This window comes from Anopheles funestus, chromosome 3RL (genome assembly GCF_943734845.2).
Source record: "Anopheles funestus chromosome 3RL, idAnoFuneDA-416_04, whole genome shotgun sequence".
Classification (NCBI taxonomy): domain Eukaryota; kingdom Metazoa; phylum Arthropoda; class Insecta; order Diptera; family Culicidae; genus Anopheles; species Anopheles funestus.
This window is the reverse complement of record NC_064599.1, coordinates 84010140-84027506: the sequence shown is the minus strand read 5'-3', so window position 1 is coordinate 84027506 and position 17367 is coordinate 84010140. Positions and strand designations below refer to the sequence as shown.

General features: G+C 40.2%; 1 protein-coding gene across 21 annotated transcripts in view; it reads left to right on the top strand.

Moving 5' to 3' along the window:
• The window catches only part of LOC125767427 (uncharacterized), a 429126-nt gene that overhangs the window by 219476 nt on the left and 192283 nt on the right, over window positions 1-17367 (top strand). For 8 of the 21 annotated variants that reach the window (XM_049434001.1, XM_049433997.1, XM_049434000.1 and 5 more), the window contains exon 4: window positions 16188-16233. The exons of the other annotated variants lie outside the window; for them this stretch is intronic. In XM_049434001.1, coding sequence (XP_049289958.1) covers window positions 16188-16233 — 46 coding nt within the window. The remainder of the gene's footprint in view (window positions 1-16187; window positions 16234-17367) is intronic. 21 annotated transcript variants of the gene reach the window in all.

Genomic DNA, 17367 nt, shown 5'->3' with positions numbered 1-17367 from the left:
TAGTAGTACTCTGACGACCATCAGTTCCAGCCATGCCATGGTGGAAAATTCGATTGCTTCACACTCACTCGAACGTCATCTCTGGGAGCTCAGGCCGAGGGCACTTGAACAAATTTGATGGCCACTTTGGCTGAAAGGGAGACACAAAAAAGTGTCATTTTCGATGCAGTGCACATCAGCACAGCGCCTTCTAATGGAGGAAATCATCCGATAGGGTGGTGCAGCAAATGGACAAATTACGCTAGCTGGTGCTCTTTATTTTACGCTTTCTGATGTGAAGAATGAGTTTTGTCCGAGATTCCCGATCCTCGCATGCCATCAAGGGGTAGAAGCAGTGCAGAAGAAAGTGAAAAGCGCATTCAACTATTCCTAGACCCTTTTGCAAAGCATGAGTGTGGAGACCATAAATAACCGGATGATTGGCGTTGGCAGCAGCTCGTAAGTTCGAAATTGAAGAAATTAATTGAGCCTCCTACTGCCAGTGAGCTACGATTTTCACAATTATGCAATTAAAGTCCCCAGTTTTCCCTCGTCCGGATTTAGTGAGTCCTCGTAAGGGAATCGTCAAGATAATGGCGCTTATCGTTGGTTGTACGATAAAGTTGCAGAAGGAGACATCATAAAAGAATAAAAAAACATTCTGCCCAATATATGCAATGCAAGCAAGTTAAGGCGAGCTGTTTGGAATAAAGGGAAATAAAGCGAAATGCGCTCACTCGAAATAATTACAATTAAATGCATAATTTTAACGTGCTGCTCATAGGCACTTAGACTTACTGTTTACTATGCCGACGAGGAAACCTGCACTATGCGCAATCACGTCTTTTTGTTCTGCCAATCAACTTCGATGTTCGGAAAGAAAATTACCTCCATTATGTTTCGATTCGATCAAGTTCTACCCAATTCTGAATAGCCTACTTTTGCTGTACCAACATAAAAACAAAGCTAAACTGCTGATAGACCAGATGATGCTGCATTGTACGGTTCTTTTTCCAGGCGGTTAAAATCAAAGCAATTCGGGAGTGCACAATTATGCACTGAACAGGAAGTAAATTGCGATCCATTTGTGTCCATCGTTATGAATTATTGCGTGAATCGTTTAGCATTATAGTGTTTAGTGTGTGGTTATAGTGTGTGGTAAAGAAGGATTTTTGTAGTGAGTGAGTAGTGTCTAACGTTAACAGCGTTTAAATCGAATTAAAATTTGGATTTTTTTATTTTATGGATTGATTTAGAAAAGAAATGTTAATCAATGTTTGTTGGACCTTTAAAGCATCGAAACCAAAAACAAATTATAGAACTAAAAAACCGTACAATCACAATCGCAGGACAATGAAACGACCACCAATAGAACCAGCAACGCGAAACCGCTCACACTGGGAGCACAGGAGTTCAGCTACATAAATCGTCATCATAAATCGTCCGTTACTTGCATGCGTTACCGTGTCCAAAGAATGGGTTTTCACCGCAAAAAAAAATAAAAGATCTCTTTACAACAAAGTCAACTTAAACACCATTCCCTTCGGGAATGGAGCATCAGTGAAAAAAGGAATACCTTTCACTACTTTGCGAACCTATTTCGGGCTTTCCAGCGACGACTCTTGGAGGCTGCTTTCCTTTTGTTTTTTTATGTTTCGCAACTTCTTGCCAACGTTAACGTCCGTTGGCAAGAAAGAAACATGAAGGACCATCTCAACTAACGTCCTCATGATGGCTCGGAAACTTAGTGCACTAATTCCAACTTCGTTTTTTCCCATTTACAAAAGAGAAAACCGGGGAAGATACGGGTCGGCATTTGATGTCATACATTCCATCTTCATAAAAGAAAATATTCTCTCCTATTGTTGTAAACGGGGTTGGTGAGCGTTTTCCAACGGGTATTATTGCTCGGATTTGCCGCCCATGTTACACGGTTGCGTTCGTAGAACGGCGGAAGCATTCGTTACAGTGCGAAAAACTATGTTTAAAAGAAGTAAAACGGTAGTTAGGAAAACTATTCAAAAGCACAATAATGCTACGGTTCTGGTCGAAAGATTCGTTATTTTTTTCCATCGCTCCATACCAAAGGAGTCGAGTTCTTTTGTTGGATTGCTTGCAAAAGGCTGCCCCTCGACTGTAAGGACAGACTCTGAGTCTGAGTCAGTTTATATTTTTCTTTCCGCTCTGATGCTGCTTTGTTTGGTAGCAGAAGAAGGCAGAAAAGAAAGGGGATATTTTTTATTATTATTTGTAACAGTGTGCCCGTTTTATTTGTAACGTCACAATTCATCTCTAGTCATTCGAAAGAAAAAGGGCACACGGAAACGAACTAAAAGTACCATCATTCCGCAAGTTGAACCAAAGAGTCGTTTTTGGACTCGTAAAGTTTAACCTGGGTAAGGCCCGTGTTTGTGCGGTATAAGTTAAAGCGGTCTCTCGTTTGCTGAAAAGCTGCGAAAAAAGAAAATGAAAAGCACATAGGACAGGATCGAGCACCGTAACTCACCAAAATGTCAGCGAAAGAGTTACCCAGCCACATTGGGGCTAACCTCACCGGATGAACAGAAACGAATGGTTAAAAATAAAATCATAATGGCTCCAACCTTTCCGACAAGTTTCATCCATAGGGTACCATAGGGCGAATGAAAAATGGTTCCAAACAAACATGCATCCCAGAACGTTTGCCAGGAAATGTGTCTCGTTTTGTAGACGCGAGATCCCACAAATCTAGCAGCTCTTCATTCGTACCTCTTTTTTATATTGTTCGAGAACTTATTGCGGGGAGAACGAGAAGATTGCAGCAGTTAACTCGTTTCTGCCTAAAAATGTTCCTAGCTGAAAGATAGACCTGATAAAGACACCGACACAAAAAAGGGTTTGAATAAATCAAATCCCCTTCTAACACTAGTGCGTTTACTTTATGCTTGCGTTTATTGCAAAGATTATGAAAATGGGTTATCCGTTTGGCTTTTGATGTTGGCATGAAGCATGGGAAGGGCTTGCATAATGAAGAATTCGAAAAGGCGATCTAACGTTCCATGTTAGAGTAAAGCAAATGTGAGAAAAAAATTCGTGCCTAGGAATTTAAGAATGAATGTGGAAGGGTGAGAGGTTTAATAAAAGTTATTTTACAAAATTAAAAATATTACAAAAGGTAAGTTATGTATTAGGCATAGATTTGGCATAGATCAATAATACATTGAAAAAAATGAACTATGAACTCACTCTCTTAATAAAGTACAGCTGTATAGTTAATTATAAGCATCGAAGTTCAATTTATAAAAGAACTATTTAACACATCACAAAATTTTAATATTACATGATTACGCAAACATACTGAGTTATTGTAATGTATGTTCTACAATTAAAAAAAATGGATATATTTTCTGCTGGATGCAATTCTTAAGAAGATTTCGCGGAAAGCTTATTCTAATAACAAAAATATCACTTGTGCTGTGGGGTATGGATGATGTGAACTCTCTTCTCTATCCTGTCCTACGAATCGGTAGAGCTTTTACTTTGAGTGAAATGCGTACCAGTATAAAATATTTCAGATAACTGATTTTTTTCCAAGCACTGTTTTAACAACTATCCAGGATATGTAACAATGTAGCAATTTAGTAACCACCCAGTAGTTCGATCTAACAAGCATGAAATTAGATCAGTTTTCCGTTACATGCTTCTTTTTTGGCGGTGGAAAGCTTCGTTACTGACCAATATTTTTTTTACTTAATTTTCCGAGCATGCACCTAACATGATGCGAAATAGTTGTGCCTGGCAACATTCAGTTCCACACAGGGTTTTGTTAGTTTGAGACTGAGTGTTTTTCCGTGCGTTTATTTTTACACTGTATTTAGACTGCACTGGTATCTCAATGTGTACCTGTCCAGAAAAGCTTTTTAAAACATCAAAGAAATACGATAGGATCGCTTTTCCTGCTTGTTTGTTATTCCACCGTAGCTGCCTGGAAAATGTAATTTTGATTTGAATGCTTATACAAACTGATCTTCTGTGAGAGTGCGTAAGTTGAAACTAAGAAAAATAGTTTTATTTACAAATATGTTCGTTATTTTGACTATTTTTTTGTTGTAAATTGGGAAAATTTAAATTGGTAGTGCAGTTTTGTTTTATTTTGTTGTAGTGTTTATTTTACCCATAATATTGAAATATTTCTAACCTTTCTAAATCTGAAAGCCATGTATCTCGCATTACAACAAGCTGCATTTGTTGCTTAAATAAATGTGTTAACTATTTTTTTTCTTCGTGACGATTTGTCTAAGTCTAAGTGATTTCCTTGTGGATTGTAGCGAATAACCAAAAATATACGTGTTGTAGCCGCTATCGTCACGTCTTAGCAAATAAAAAAGTCAATCTCTATTCGGTGTTGGAAAAATTAATTTATCATATACGCGCGCCTCGCCACCATAGGCGGGTTCGTTTCAATTGAGCCCTTGAAAATGTTATCCCGTCCGCGTCCCGTTTGTCTATTATGTTCGACTACAAAAACCCTCCGATTCGTCCGAAAGTAGAAACAGCTTAATCAGTGTCACTACCGCAGTTTTTCGATGCAGCTTCCGGCACGCGGCACGCGTGTGGCTTTTCCACATGGGACCTCAATTAAGGATCGTTCCCGGGATCGTAAGCAAACGGAATAAACACAAACACAGATGCGACGATGCGCGGTATGCTGCGCATTGTTGTTGTGTGCCGTGATTGAGAGTGTGTGTTTATGCTCAAGTGTGCGCGAGTGAGGAAAATGCCACCCAATTAGTGTTGTCGAAAATACCATTTTAATGAGGCTCCCGGGGGAGGGATTCTGTTCTGTATGGGGGATGCTTTGCAGTGAAGGAAGTAGGTGTGCAATAACGAAAAAAAATCCAGAATGAAGTGCTAGAAAATCTTTCTGCGGCTGTACTAGTAGGGATTGTGTATACACGCGCCATGATACATCATTAAGGCATATTTTTTGCTTGTTGCTTTCGAACACTTGATTATGTTTACTAGGAAAACAAATACTTATATTTTTCGTTCTATTCTTTAAATTTTCGTGTAATTATATCGCTTACATGAAAAAATATTGATAAATAATGGGACCTTTCAATGAGGTACCTTTCAATGCTTTGTTTTCTATTTAATTAATTAAGCTTTGTTAAATAACCTATTCAAAGTATCTTCAATACACTAAAGTAAGGCATATCTTACTTACTTTACTCTGACTAAAGATACATGATTCCATGCCATAAATGATGGATTCTAGTGAAAAATACAACCTCAAACTGTTAACATTTCGATTTGCTACGACGGTAAATAGCGGTGAAAGCACCCTCGAGAAGAAACTCGAAGAATCGATTCTTACCAATCGTATCGGGAAGCTTCTTATTTACTGGCAGAAGCGCACGAGAACGTATAAAAACGTGCGGTACAAAGATCTCAAAGTTGTGAATGAAGCCTTAAGGTTTCATATGTAGCCGGAAACCATGGAAGCAAAATATCAGACCAGAATGAGTAAATTAAAAATATTCTTCGCGTTTGGTCGACTAGGCGGCGACGGTAAAGTGCCAAAAGTTGATATGTTTATTTTGTTTTTGCATGCTACCGGTATTGTTGCCGGTTTTTGTGTGCAAACCGTTAGCAATATTGTGCTTTACCGCAATTTGTTTGGTGTTAAAAAATAACAACAAATCAACAATCGTGCTCGTGAGTTGTGAAACATGTCCTGAGGCATTGCGAGTGCCTCATGAAAGAATTATAATACTTGGAATGCGCGTGTTGAAACGTATGGTCGAGACGCGCACTATTTGTCAAAACTTTAGTCGAACCGTTTGTACAGGGATGCAGCGAACCATAGCAAAACAGGAAAAACTCCCCACACCTTATGCTGTTGTGTATCAAACGATCTAACGAAACCCCATCGTCATCCTGCTCTGACATCCGGGTTTTGTACGAAAATAGCCGATTTTACTGGTGAGGGTTCGCGATGGTATTATTGATTTTCCTGGCACTTTGAACCCCTTAATCGAAACGGCATATCGCGTATAGTCGGCCTCGACCTCGAAAAAGCGTAAGCAAAGATGTTTGGCAATACGCAACGATGTCCGGATATTGGGTTGGGTAGGGTAGGAACACTAAATAACAACAAGGGAGTAGAAAAAAAAATGGCCACAAAACGCCATTGGACCAAGTTGTGGTGTTTGTTAAGGATTGAAGCAATCGATTTCGAACGCAATACTCCCGGTATGATCTAGAGGGGTTGTAGCACTGTCGCCGCACTAATGGAAGGTGATTTGTTGTCATGTCTGTCTCACTCGATGTACAACTTGTTTTGAATTTGTGCTACGTGCTGCTAGTTTGAATCGTTTTATAAACCTCGAGCAAATCTTTTTTATTGAACGCTGCAACACTCATTAAGTGTAACAAAACAATTAACAATAGCTTCATTCATACAGTATGCCATCCATGCTAGTGGCCTCGAGTTAAAGCAATGTGCGTATTTCCCTAAGGCGCAGATTTATTATTTATGAAGGTATCAAATTCCAAACAAATTTCAACTTGTGTGTTAATTCTGTCGCGCCGGTGCAATTGAACAACTGTCACCTTGCCGTATGAACCCCTTCATAAAAGTGCAATTCCGAACACTCCCTGAGCACCACAAATGTAATGCCATATCCCTTACCGAACCCAAAGAGAGGGGGAAAACGGAACAAAGGGTGCCAAACATTGCATGCTGCAAGTGAAATCCACTCACGGGACGTCTAAATGCTGGCTGAAAATTCATCTAACGATAGTCTACCCTAAAACACTACAAACTCCCATGAGAGTCGTCACAGTTGTTTCACAGCGGCGCGCACATGTGTTATGTACACAATCACACAAAGCAGCAACACAAAAAATCCCAAAAGCGATTTCCGTTTCAAATGTTTCATTTATCCTTGTCCCTTTCGATGCCTGTCCTTTTGCTGGGTCCAATTAGAGAGTTTCCAATGAAGAAGTTCTGCTGTGATCTCAATCAAGAGTACAAATCGTCCTGGAAGGTGACTCTATTGCACATGTCGATTGTGTCCATGTGGAAGATCTCAGCATTCGATGCCTCTTGATGGTTTCTTTACAAGCTTCTATGGAGAGTTTATGCTGCAAGTACTTTCCATCCTCGTGGGTATTAAATCCCGTTTTGTCGCGAGTATCGTACGTATTCCTGTGAGCTCGAATGGCATCGAAAATAACATTCCAAAGTTGGTTTTGGACCCAAACAGCAGTTCGGTGCTTATATTGATTGGAGTTCCCGTACCAACTTCAAACTGTTGGGTTTCGCTTGACAAATGGTTTGTTAAACGCATGAGAATGAGAATGGAGTAGAACTCTAGCAAAAAACCGTAACACTCATCGCAATACCGACATACATCAACGATGTTGTAGATGAACTGTGACCACCGTTGAGGTTGTTTATTTTTTTGTTTGCATTCCCAGCAAGACACCGTTTGACTTCTTCGTTTGTGTTGGTCGGAGTGCCTCCAATGAAGATTATCTATTTTTTCCCTTTCACAGGCGGATTTACGTCGCGTATGTCCTTTTTCCGATGTGCGCTGGCTCACTGATGAAGCCCGCATCCCCTACATGGCTGACAAAGTGTATTTAGGCGGCCTTACAGTAGCTCCGGTCGGTTGATCGAAGGGACACTCATTCAATTTTGATTGTTGCCAATGTTTTCTTCTGTCTGCTTGGCAGGGGTCCCAAAGGATTGTTACTGTTCGTGAACAGACCTTTCGACGACGTATGGTAAAGCTTTTTTTCCTTTTGTTGGGTGAGCGGTGCTTGAGTGGAAGATCCAAGCGTTGAAAAGGGCAAATCCAACATTCAAGCTACGGATTTTTGGTAGGTGTCGATTGAGCCATCATCATAAACGACATATGGTTTAGCGTTTGGAAACTTTGATTCTTTCTTTTGTTGAATTTTTTCTTTTGTTATTGTGATTTTTGTTTATAAATAAATAAATGAATTTGTGGTTATGTCTACAGCTCTTTAGTTTGTTACATTTTGTTGAAACGAATGTTTTTAATATTTATAAAAAAAATTAATTTATGGAAAGAACTAACAATATAGTACGTTTGGAGTTTCTTGCATTCTTGTTTATCCAGTGGAAAAAACCAATAATTACGTTATTATTAATCTTACCAAAGATGCAATTTTTATTCACCCAAAGCATTCCCTTCCCGTCGTTCTTCATTAATTTGATAATATTTACTATATGATTACGGTTTCAATTCACTGATATCAATTCATGCTGCACATCACGCGGTCTGTGATCAAACGTTTGTTTCATTTTTAAACCAATCATCCCTACGCCACCATGATCTGTAAGGCTCTCTCTCCCTCTCTCGCTCCCTCTCAACAACAACAACAAAATAGTGCCTTCGGTCCAAAGGTCCAAATTATGTAATTAATATAATTTTTCCACCCATTCCAGTATGAACCAGTCGTATGTTGACCGGCGCGGTCGATACGCGGGTGCAGAATAGTACAACAGCATATCGCAGTTAAATGCTTGTACACCACAAGGGTATGAAATAAATATTATTCAACCAATTGAGTTGACCCCCATCCGTATACGCACTGCCCAATGGGTATGGCGCAATGGACGTGCAAGGTTTCAATTTCCAACTCCTTTCCCGGCTGTGCAGTACACCACCAAAGCTGGAAGGGGAAAAACGGCTTAAATTAAATCGAACCTACGGGCATGTAATGATAAAACCACACGCTAGAGATGCTTTCAGTTCTGTCGGGTTCGAATTTTTAAGTGGTTTCATAAATTTTTACATCGCATAATTGAGATTTATTTTTCGGTTGACGATCATCACAATCCTGGTGGCGGTTTGATGTGCATGGCTTCTGGTACAGTGTTAAGGATGGGAAAAAGTTCACATTTCCTTTCATTGATGTCTGCCGCACTGACAGAGACTGATGAATTGGTTGTTAGGTGCTATTTTTGCACTTCATCGATTGTTCAGAACCGTGCGACTATGCTGAAGCTACGGCATCACATTTTCACAACGCCTTGCATCATCATTATCCGGTGCAGCGAGTCCCATCGTCAGTGGTTGGGAAAATATCGACAGATTTGCACATGTTTATAATCGTGCATGATTTGCATAAAAATGTAATATGAAAAATCAATTGCCCGTTCTGCCACTTTTCCGTGGCAGTGATTTTTTTTCGGGAGGAATGAGACCTGTGTTCGATGTAACGATGTATCGTAATGTGGCTGCCAACAAACAACACCAACAACGCGTATCGGTTCCGTAGTGTGTAAAAGCGAAGCGAGAGAAAATTCGTCCCGTCTGTAACGTCGGCGGGTAGAACCATCAATCTTTGCTTCATTTAACCTCGTACAGCAACGGAAGCATTGTGTACCAGGCCTGTGTTCGTTGTGCTGGGCGGCCCAAAAGAATTGGCAAGGATGAAATATTTGAAAGCATACGATGCCCTAGATTGAAGCAGAACATCCAACTAGAGAAGCTTTGTCTTTTTTTGCGTTTGATATCAATGTGTGCTGGTAGGTAATCCCGAAAACAACGTCCATGACAACCCATCGTTGAGAAAACCGAACGAAACGTCTCATCGGATATCTCAATATCCGCCACAGATCTCAGTGGTGTGGTTTCGTTTTGCAACAACTGACGCTTATCCTGCACATGGGCTGCGATGAGCAAATTATGTAAATTAGAACATAGGATCAATATCATCTCTCGATGTTTTGCCATCGTTTGGCGCTTCATCGATCGAACCGCATAGTCGAACCTTCGTTGAAAATGGCTAATCTTCTCTTAGGCGATGCTTTAGCCGATAGTCCAAATTAAACGATTTTTCTTTAAAATTTTATCGACCGGCATGCTTTAAGCACTCGTCATCAAGTCGGAAATGCGAAACAGAGGATGCTTCTCATAAAAAAATACTCTTTGAACTACGGATCGAAGAATGTTTCTAATCGTTCCCTTCTCCCCTGATATACATTACTTTTGGTCCGTGAACTCCCAGAATAAACCGTTTTGTTACGTCCATTTAACTATCAAGTTGATATAAAATTACGCCTTCAATTTAGTTAAAGATAAGCCCCTGAAATCTAGCTAACTCCGTGCGTGGAATGCAAACTTCCAAAGGCAAACGAACATATCCCGAAGGAATGAACACACGTCTAATCCCTTTCACTTTTATTTTGGATTTTATGTTTCACTCTTCCATCGCAATTCGTTTCCATTCAACAAATTTGGTTTCGAAAAGCGGCTGGTGCTCTTTTTGTTCTCCAATGAAAGAGGCCGGAGTTTCGACGCATCCTGGAAATACTAACGGAACTATAGGTGATTTTTCGAAAACATGGTTACTCAACATAACACTCATCATCAGCGTGATATAAAATTTCGATCCCAAGTGCAAGGCAGAGTGGTTTTGGCCATCGTCCCCACATTAAGTGTTTTTCGTACCACGAAATGAGAAAAAAGTCACTATCCAGAACGTTGGTCGATGTGCCTGCTAGAGAAGTTAGATGGTTACTTGAGTTTTGTTGTTACATTTCATTCCGCGCAGAGGAGGTTCAAATCGGAAATGTGCGAGATAGAGAACCAAAAACTGTGGACACCATAATATTCTTCCATAAGCTATTCCTTTGTAGGATACGTATAGAAAGGGTTTTATATCACGTCTAACCTGGCGCACCTTCATCGGACATGACGTAGACTGTCGAAAATTGGCTGCCATTACAAGGGAGTCCAGACTAAAAGGACGACCCAATACTTTGGGGAGGTGAGAACATGGCAAAAAAGTACAAAAAACAGAAGAGCAACATGAGCTTCATTCCCCTTCCTGTAGCGACATGTGGCAACATGTGTAGGGTAGAAATTTCAGGAAAACCATATGTTAAACACATCAAACACAGTTTTCAGTGGAGGTACACTTTTTTATACCTTCAAACCATGTCCATGCACTCGGAACCCTTCAACAGAGTTGTTAGATACGTTCTTCGGAACCAGCCCAGCTCACCTCAAATACAACAAGTTTGGAGGGACATTAGCTTCAAATGGTTTCACCCGACGAATGGCGGATTATATGCGGGAGGTGGCCTTTCACGCGTTACACAGCGGTTACGGTACGTACGTGCGCAGAAGTTAGCATAAAACGACGATCGTGCCTGCATTTCCTAGGTCCTGGGGATGGTAAACTTTAATAACAAGGGTTATTGAGTTTTATTGCACCCGATTCCTCAGTATCCATGCTGGCGGGAATATCTGGAAGCACTTTTTGTCGGTGTTTATCGGTGTCTATTTTATGGTACGGTGAGCCCAACTATACACCGAACTGACCTCATCGGCTGATGACAATTGACACATGGAGCTTATGGTGGTATAAAAAAATGACCCCGTCGATATAGCCTCACGCAACATAGCCTTCAGGGAACATGTATCCATACCGTATACCTAAAAAAATCGAGCTCATGCATTATGCTAAATAGCATAAATAATTGTACACTTAACCGAATCGCATTAAAAAGCCATAAAATGTCACATTTTGAAGATAAGCTTGGTGTTGCCGTATGGATTTTTTTGGTCACTCTTACAAAAGCAACCCTGTACCAGTATGTGTTAGAGTTGGAACAAGCATGTATCGGTCGATAGGCCGTGGAATGTATGCATATATTTATGTAAATTATTGTTTCTTCTCACACGAAGCAGGGGTTAGAGCGTTTTTACAGTTTGAACCCTGGTTGAACCAGAAAGAAAGAAGGTCTTGATTGAAACGATGGTGATGGATTGTGATCGAACCATTCAAACGGTTGTCACTGTTCAATTCTACGCCTCGTGACAATCAGTCATGAGTCATGGATTAGGTTGCCAGATGGTTGTGGAATAAAAATGAGATAAAAGTGTTATTTTCGGCAGAATGAATTTACCTTATTTTACGTGTTCTTGTACTCAACGAAAAGCAAACAAAATGTGTATATATTCTTAAATTTCGCTTTTTATGTTCTATGAATTTTAAATCAGCTTGTAAGAGATCTTCATAAAAGTATAGGCTTTTTTCAGAAGCATAAATTCAATTTGTTTTTATTAAAAAAAATATTCAAAGATAATTTTCCAGGCCATGGCGTTTTGCATCTAAAACGTATAGCAAAAACACTCAAATTCTTTATGCTCACATACACGTCACATACATCTGTGAACGACAGGCTGACGCTGGAATTATGATGAATTCTATCAGTACGATTTTTCATAAAAATTTTTCCAAATCTGTATGTACACGTTTAGCAGCGCGCTGCATTGAAAAGCAAACGAGGCAATTGCGATCTGTAAATCTTTTTGGGCTCGCATGATAAGCGCACCCCTCGTGCGTCGGGTATGTGTCTACAATTTGCACGACATCTGATTAAATAATGTCAAATTTTTAGATTGACACGCTACACAACGTGGCTTCTAAAACATTCTTCTAAAACCGTCCGAATTCTGTCAAATATCGGTTGGGTTGTTTCATTCTACTTCTATTCCAGCTGCCTGTCGCTATCTCGCGGGAAGAGAAAAGTTTTCAAAGTACTTTCCCAACAGTGGAGCGCGATGTTCATTTGAACGTCAAGCACGTTGCTATACAGATTGGTGATGAACGTAGCCGTGTTCATAATAAAAAGGAAACGGTAAAAAGCTACGTATCAAGATTTCGATATTGAAGGTTCATCATGGGATGCACGTTTTAGAAATGAAAATCCTCATATGTTCGCGAACTTCTTTCAGTTATTTTTTAAAGAAGAAAAAAAAACAAATCTGTATAGCAGTTCTCGACATTGTGTCAAATAATGTTTGCCAGATTGGGATTTCAGGAAAAAAACGTACTTTTGGTGGATTATGCAAAAAAACCCTCGATGCTTACATCCAATTCATCCTAAGCCGATTAGGATTCGCACAAATGATGACAAAAACGTTACAAATTTTAGGGACAAACTGCTGAAACGAAGTTTTTGAGCTGTCGCATATCTCCAATATGCGTGTCTGTGGAGGCACCGATAGAAAGTCAACTAGCTTACAATACGTTTCATTTAGGCAACGATGAGATTAAAACTTTCCCAGGCATACAACTCGTCCGCTAGAAGTGTCCCAAAAAGTGTTCCCCATATTGTTCATATTGCCAGAGGGACTTTCTTTGGAATAGATTTATTTTTTACCCCGCAAATCAAATGGAAGGATTTCGTGGGGCTTACGTTTCACTCATACCTTCATGAAGCTTGCTCTAATCTCATCCTCTAAGCTTGATCCTATCGATTCTGGTTGCAGAATGAACGGCGTGGAAGAGAATATTGATTGCCACAAATCTACCACGTCCTCTAGGGACTGCTAGCAATGAAGGACTACTACTCCATCGTATCAACATTCCTGCACATGACCTTTATGCCAGCTTTCGGAACTCCTTTACGAAACGTCAGTCTCTATTGCCCACAAGCATCGTCTTCCAGCTCGGAATCCAGCTGAGGATGGCTCGTAATTTGATTATCAACTCTTAATCTATCACGTGCAGCAATAATCACTATTGGAATCTCTCCATCTAGGCTCATCTCGAACGCGTGTTGTGATTGCAGATGGTTCCTTCAATTGAAGGCATTTTCGGAAAACCACCTCTACCCCCGCGTTCCCCTCTCCAACTTCTAACCACAATAATCTTGCTGGTGGATGGTGGAAGTCTTTCGTATGATAAAAACAGCTGGTGATCGGACAATACAAAGCCGAGAGAGGAGTTTTCATTGCCAACACAATCGAAATGACATTTGAATGGCCATAAACTGGCTAGCATCTAAGACGAATAGGCCTTAGGTATCCCTGTTTGTTCAATACCGCTTCCCTCGCCCTTATGGTTGTTCGATCGATCGATTCAAGTTCAATGAATCCCATGATGCTGGGATAGGCCCAAATGGGTTTCCGTCTACAAAACTTTGCAATAATCACATGCACCGGAAGGGATAGAAAATAGAACCCGAGTGTTCGGAATTCGATTAGCATTAAAAGCGGCGTGCCTGGATTTTCGACAATTGCGTATTCTGGACGCATGAAAACATAGCTGCTATGAGTGGATTGAGCTTCTAGAGATATCTAGAATCGAAAATTTCCAGTTCCGTCATTTGCTGTTCTCGAACACAGTATTTGAAGCGGTTTAGAGCGATACAAAGCTTTAGATCACGTACCGGTAGCGATGATTTGAATACCGTGTACCGGAGAGCTACAATCTCGTTGCCGGAGAACATGAAGCATGTAAAAGGCGACGGTCAATACCATTGGATTGAAATTGAAAACTGCGTTGATAGCGGTGAGGAAGCCGCGTGTGGGAAGAATGTTGATGCAGGTGTGTTAATCACAGTAACATGTATTGAATAACTATGACAATTACTGATATTTTAAAAAAAATGATACAAAAAATATGTCTATGGTTCTTCAAATTTTAAAGTAACACACAATGAAATAAGACTTCGACTATGATTTATTCTTTAACTTTACTCCAAGGTGTTTGTTTTGATTGCCAAACAGTTGCTCTGCATTTGCCAGACCCTTTATTTAAAACGCACTGTTGAAATCCATTTACTTTTCATTGAATAGCCAACTGAATCAAACTGAAGCTTTTCAAACAATCGCTACGAAAAATGTTCCTAATCTTATATTTGTGCTGGGTAAGCCATTTTCAACAAGCATCGTCATCGTCTCGGAACTGCTTGTAAGGGTAAAAACTGGTAAACTGAGCCACACATGTGTATAGCTAATGTCATGTATTTGAGTCTGTAATGCAGTTATAATATTTGCATCAAGTCAGACGGTGTCATCACCTATTCTCATGGCTGTCTGACCTGCCCCTTGTTTGTACAAGGAAGATAGTGTGGGCTTTCGGAACTGTTGGTCTGAACATGCGGGGTAATCTCAAACTCCCTGACCAAACACACACACACAGAGGCACATACATATTCTGATGCGAGTGTACCAAAAGCGTTCGTGATCTATGGCTTGCTTTTCTATCATACCGCTTCTCCGGCCACAAAAAGGAATAGGGATGCAACCAATTCGCTCTAGAATCGTATTCGTCTCCCAACAGTACGAGACACAATCTGCAACACGGGAAGCACAATCGCTAATGCTCTACTGCTACTGACACCTGCTCCACGGTCACAAGCTCCGGGACACATTTCGCTTCCCAGTGTCCAAACACCCTCGGTTTGGTGACGTTGCAAAATTGCAGGTACTTTCCTAAAGTTGGTCTTCAAACTTTTCACCCCACGGAACTAGCATCTACATAGCCGAAGAAGGGTGTCGCTGAACGTGTTGACATTATGGTCTAGCATAAGGCCACCGTACGAAACATGGTTGCCCACCAGAGCTAATAAATTTGAAATTTTTATTGCATTTTATGTTGTTGTTTCCTGAGATTTTTCCAACCTTCCTGGGCGCAGTTTTGCAAATCTCGCCTTCATGTCAATGTAACGGGAAAGAGAGCACATTTCATTGCCATACCGTTGGAAACGGAAAAAGGGGTGACTGGGAAACCGGTTATTATTTTTTTTTTCATGCCAACTGCTTTCCCAAACGGCTTTTCCAAAAACATGCACTTGTTTGTTTTAAAATGTGGGATTTCGTCCCTACCGCGTACTGGTACTGGGTGTTTTATGTTTTATACTAGGTTAGTTTTTAAGTGTACATTCCCCGTCTTTTACCTCAACAAGCGGGGAACAGGTTGTGCACGGCCGATACCACTGTAACATTTTATGTATGTGTATGTTTGCATTAGCCTAATAGTCCTGTTGGTTGCGTGGAAAGCGTAACTCGGACACTACCTCCATTGTGGTCATCCGGGGGTTTTTTGCATCCTTTATATAGAAGCTAGTGTGGGATCAAAACAAGGATTTGATGTGATTTTAGGATGTTATTTCATGACTTTTTTGTATGTTATGGAAGCAATGCAGAACAGATTACCGAGCCACCGGAACTTGGTTATGAACCATAACAATCCTTTGCAGCAGCAGCAAAACACCATGCAGTAGCTTGTCGACACTATCGTTGATTGTATGACCAACAAACGTTGTTGTCTCGAAAGTGCTTCATTCCTGAGGTTTTCCACGGTGCGGATAATACTTGAAGCGTTGTATTGTATTTAATGAATTTATTTTCTATTTCCCTATCCTACCCCTAATTCCGGTTTTCCAGTGGAAATCACGATGGTGTGTCATGCGGAAACTATCACCAGTTGCAGGTAAGTGTTTATAAGAGGTATAAACGGGAAAGCTTTGGGTGCTATGGTTTTTGTTTCACGAACATATGGAAATACCACTGCATAGTCTATTCTTTACCAGCTTAATGTGCTTTGTAACGTGCTTGGTTAATTAAATAGCGAGATTAAAACGGGGAACTTTCCGCGTGTCTTTACATAAAAACGCACACGAAAGAGATTATTCTATAAGCTGTTTTGCAGACAAGTTGGAATTCCGTACATGTTGGCTAAAGCACCTAAAGCTGTTAAATGTATTACTTCATTCCAGCATATTATTACGTCTCACAACTTTTTATCATTCAATTGTTACGAAAAATATTCATCAAACCTTTGAGAAAATTCATCAATTATGATGATTGAATTCAACAAAACAACCGTTTAGGTTAACGTATAAAAAGACAGTATCGCTATGGATATTCTATTCTTAACAGTACAATTATTCCTTTTTCAATTTTAGCTAACTGACAGTAGATATGCTTTTGCAATTAACGTCCCCTTTTTCGAACCTCTCAAAACTTTCAAAACCATTACCATTTACTAACATTTAATTTAAAAGTCCTAATGGACACCAGGACATCACCCGAGTCATTAGAATTTGCATCCCAAGGGAGTGAGTTTTGCCCTCGTCGACCTCCTTCAGTTATTCTGTCGTACCTTTAGGATGCGAGCGAAAACTTTGCTGCTGTATATTTGACAGTCGGTATCTAAAAAAATAATATTTGATAACATTTTTCCAAGGAGATGAGACTTGATGCAGTGCATAGGGCAAGCGTTGAAATCGATCATTTCCATCATCATCATCGTCATCATCACCTTTACCATCATCAGCAACAACACCAGTAGCGGCCTAATAGCGAGCTGTGTGTACGGTCTTGTGATTCGCGGTTAGGGAAATTAATTCCAAATTGAGGATATCATGGATTCAATTCAAACTTTTCGATAACTTCTCCCATAAAACTTCACCGTTCGTGTCCGCTGGGTAGCGCTCTTCTCAACGTCAGCCAACGTCAGTTTCATCAGCATTCACAGTACGGTGTTATACATGTCTGTCAGGAACTAAGGCGTGATCACGAAGACTTGTTAAATCCACAAACGCACAGTCGTCCAGCTGCTTCA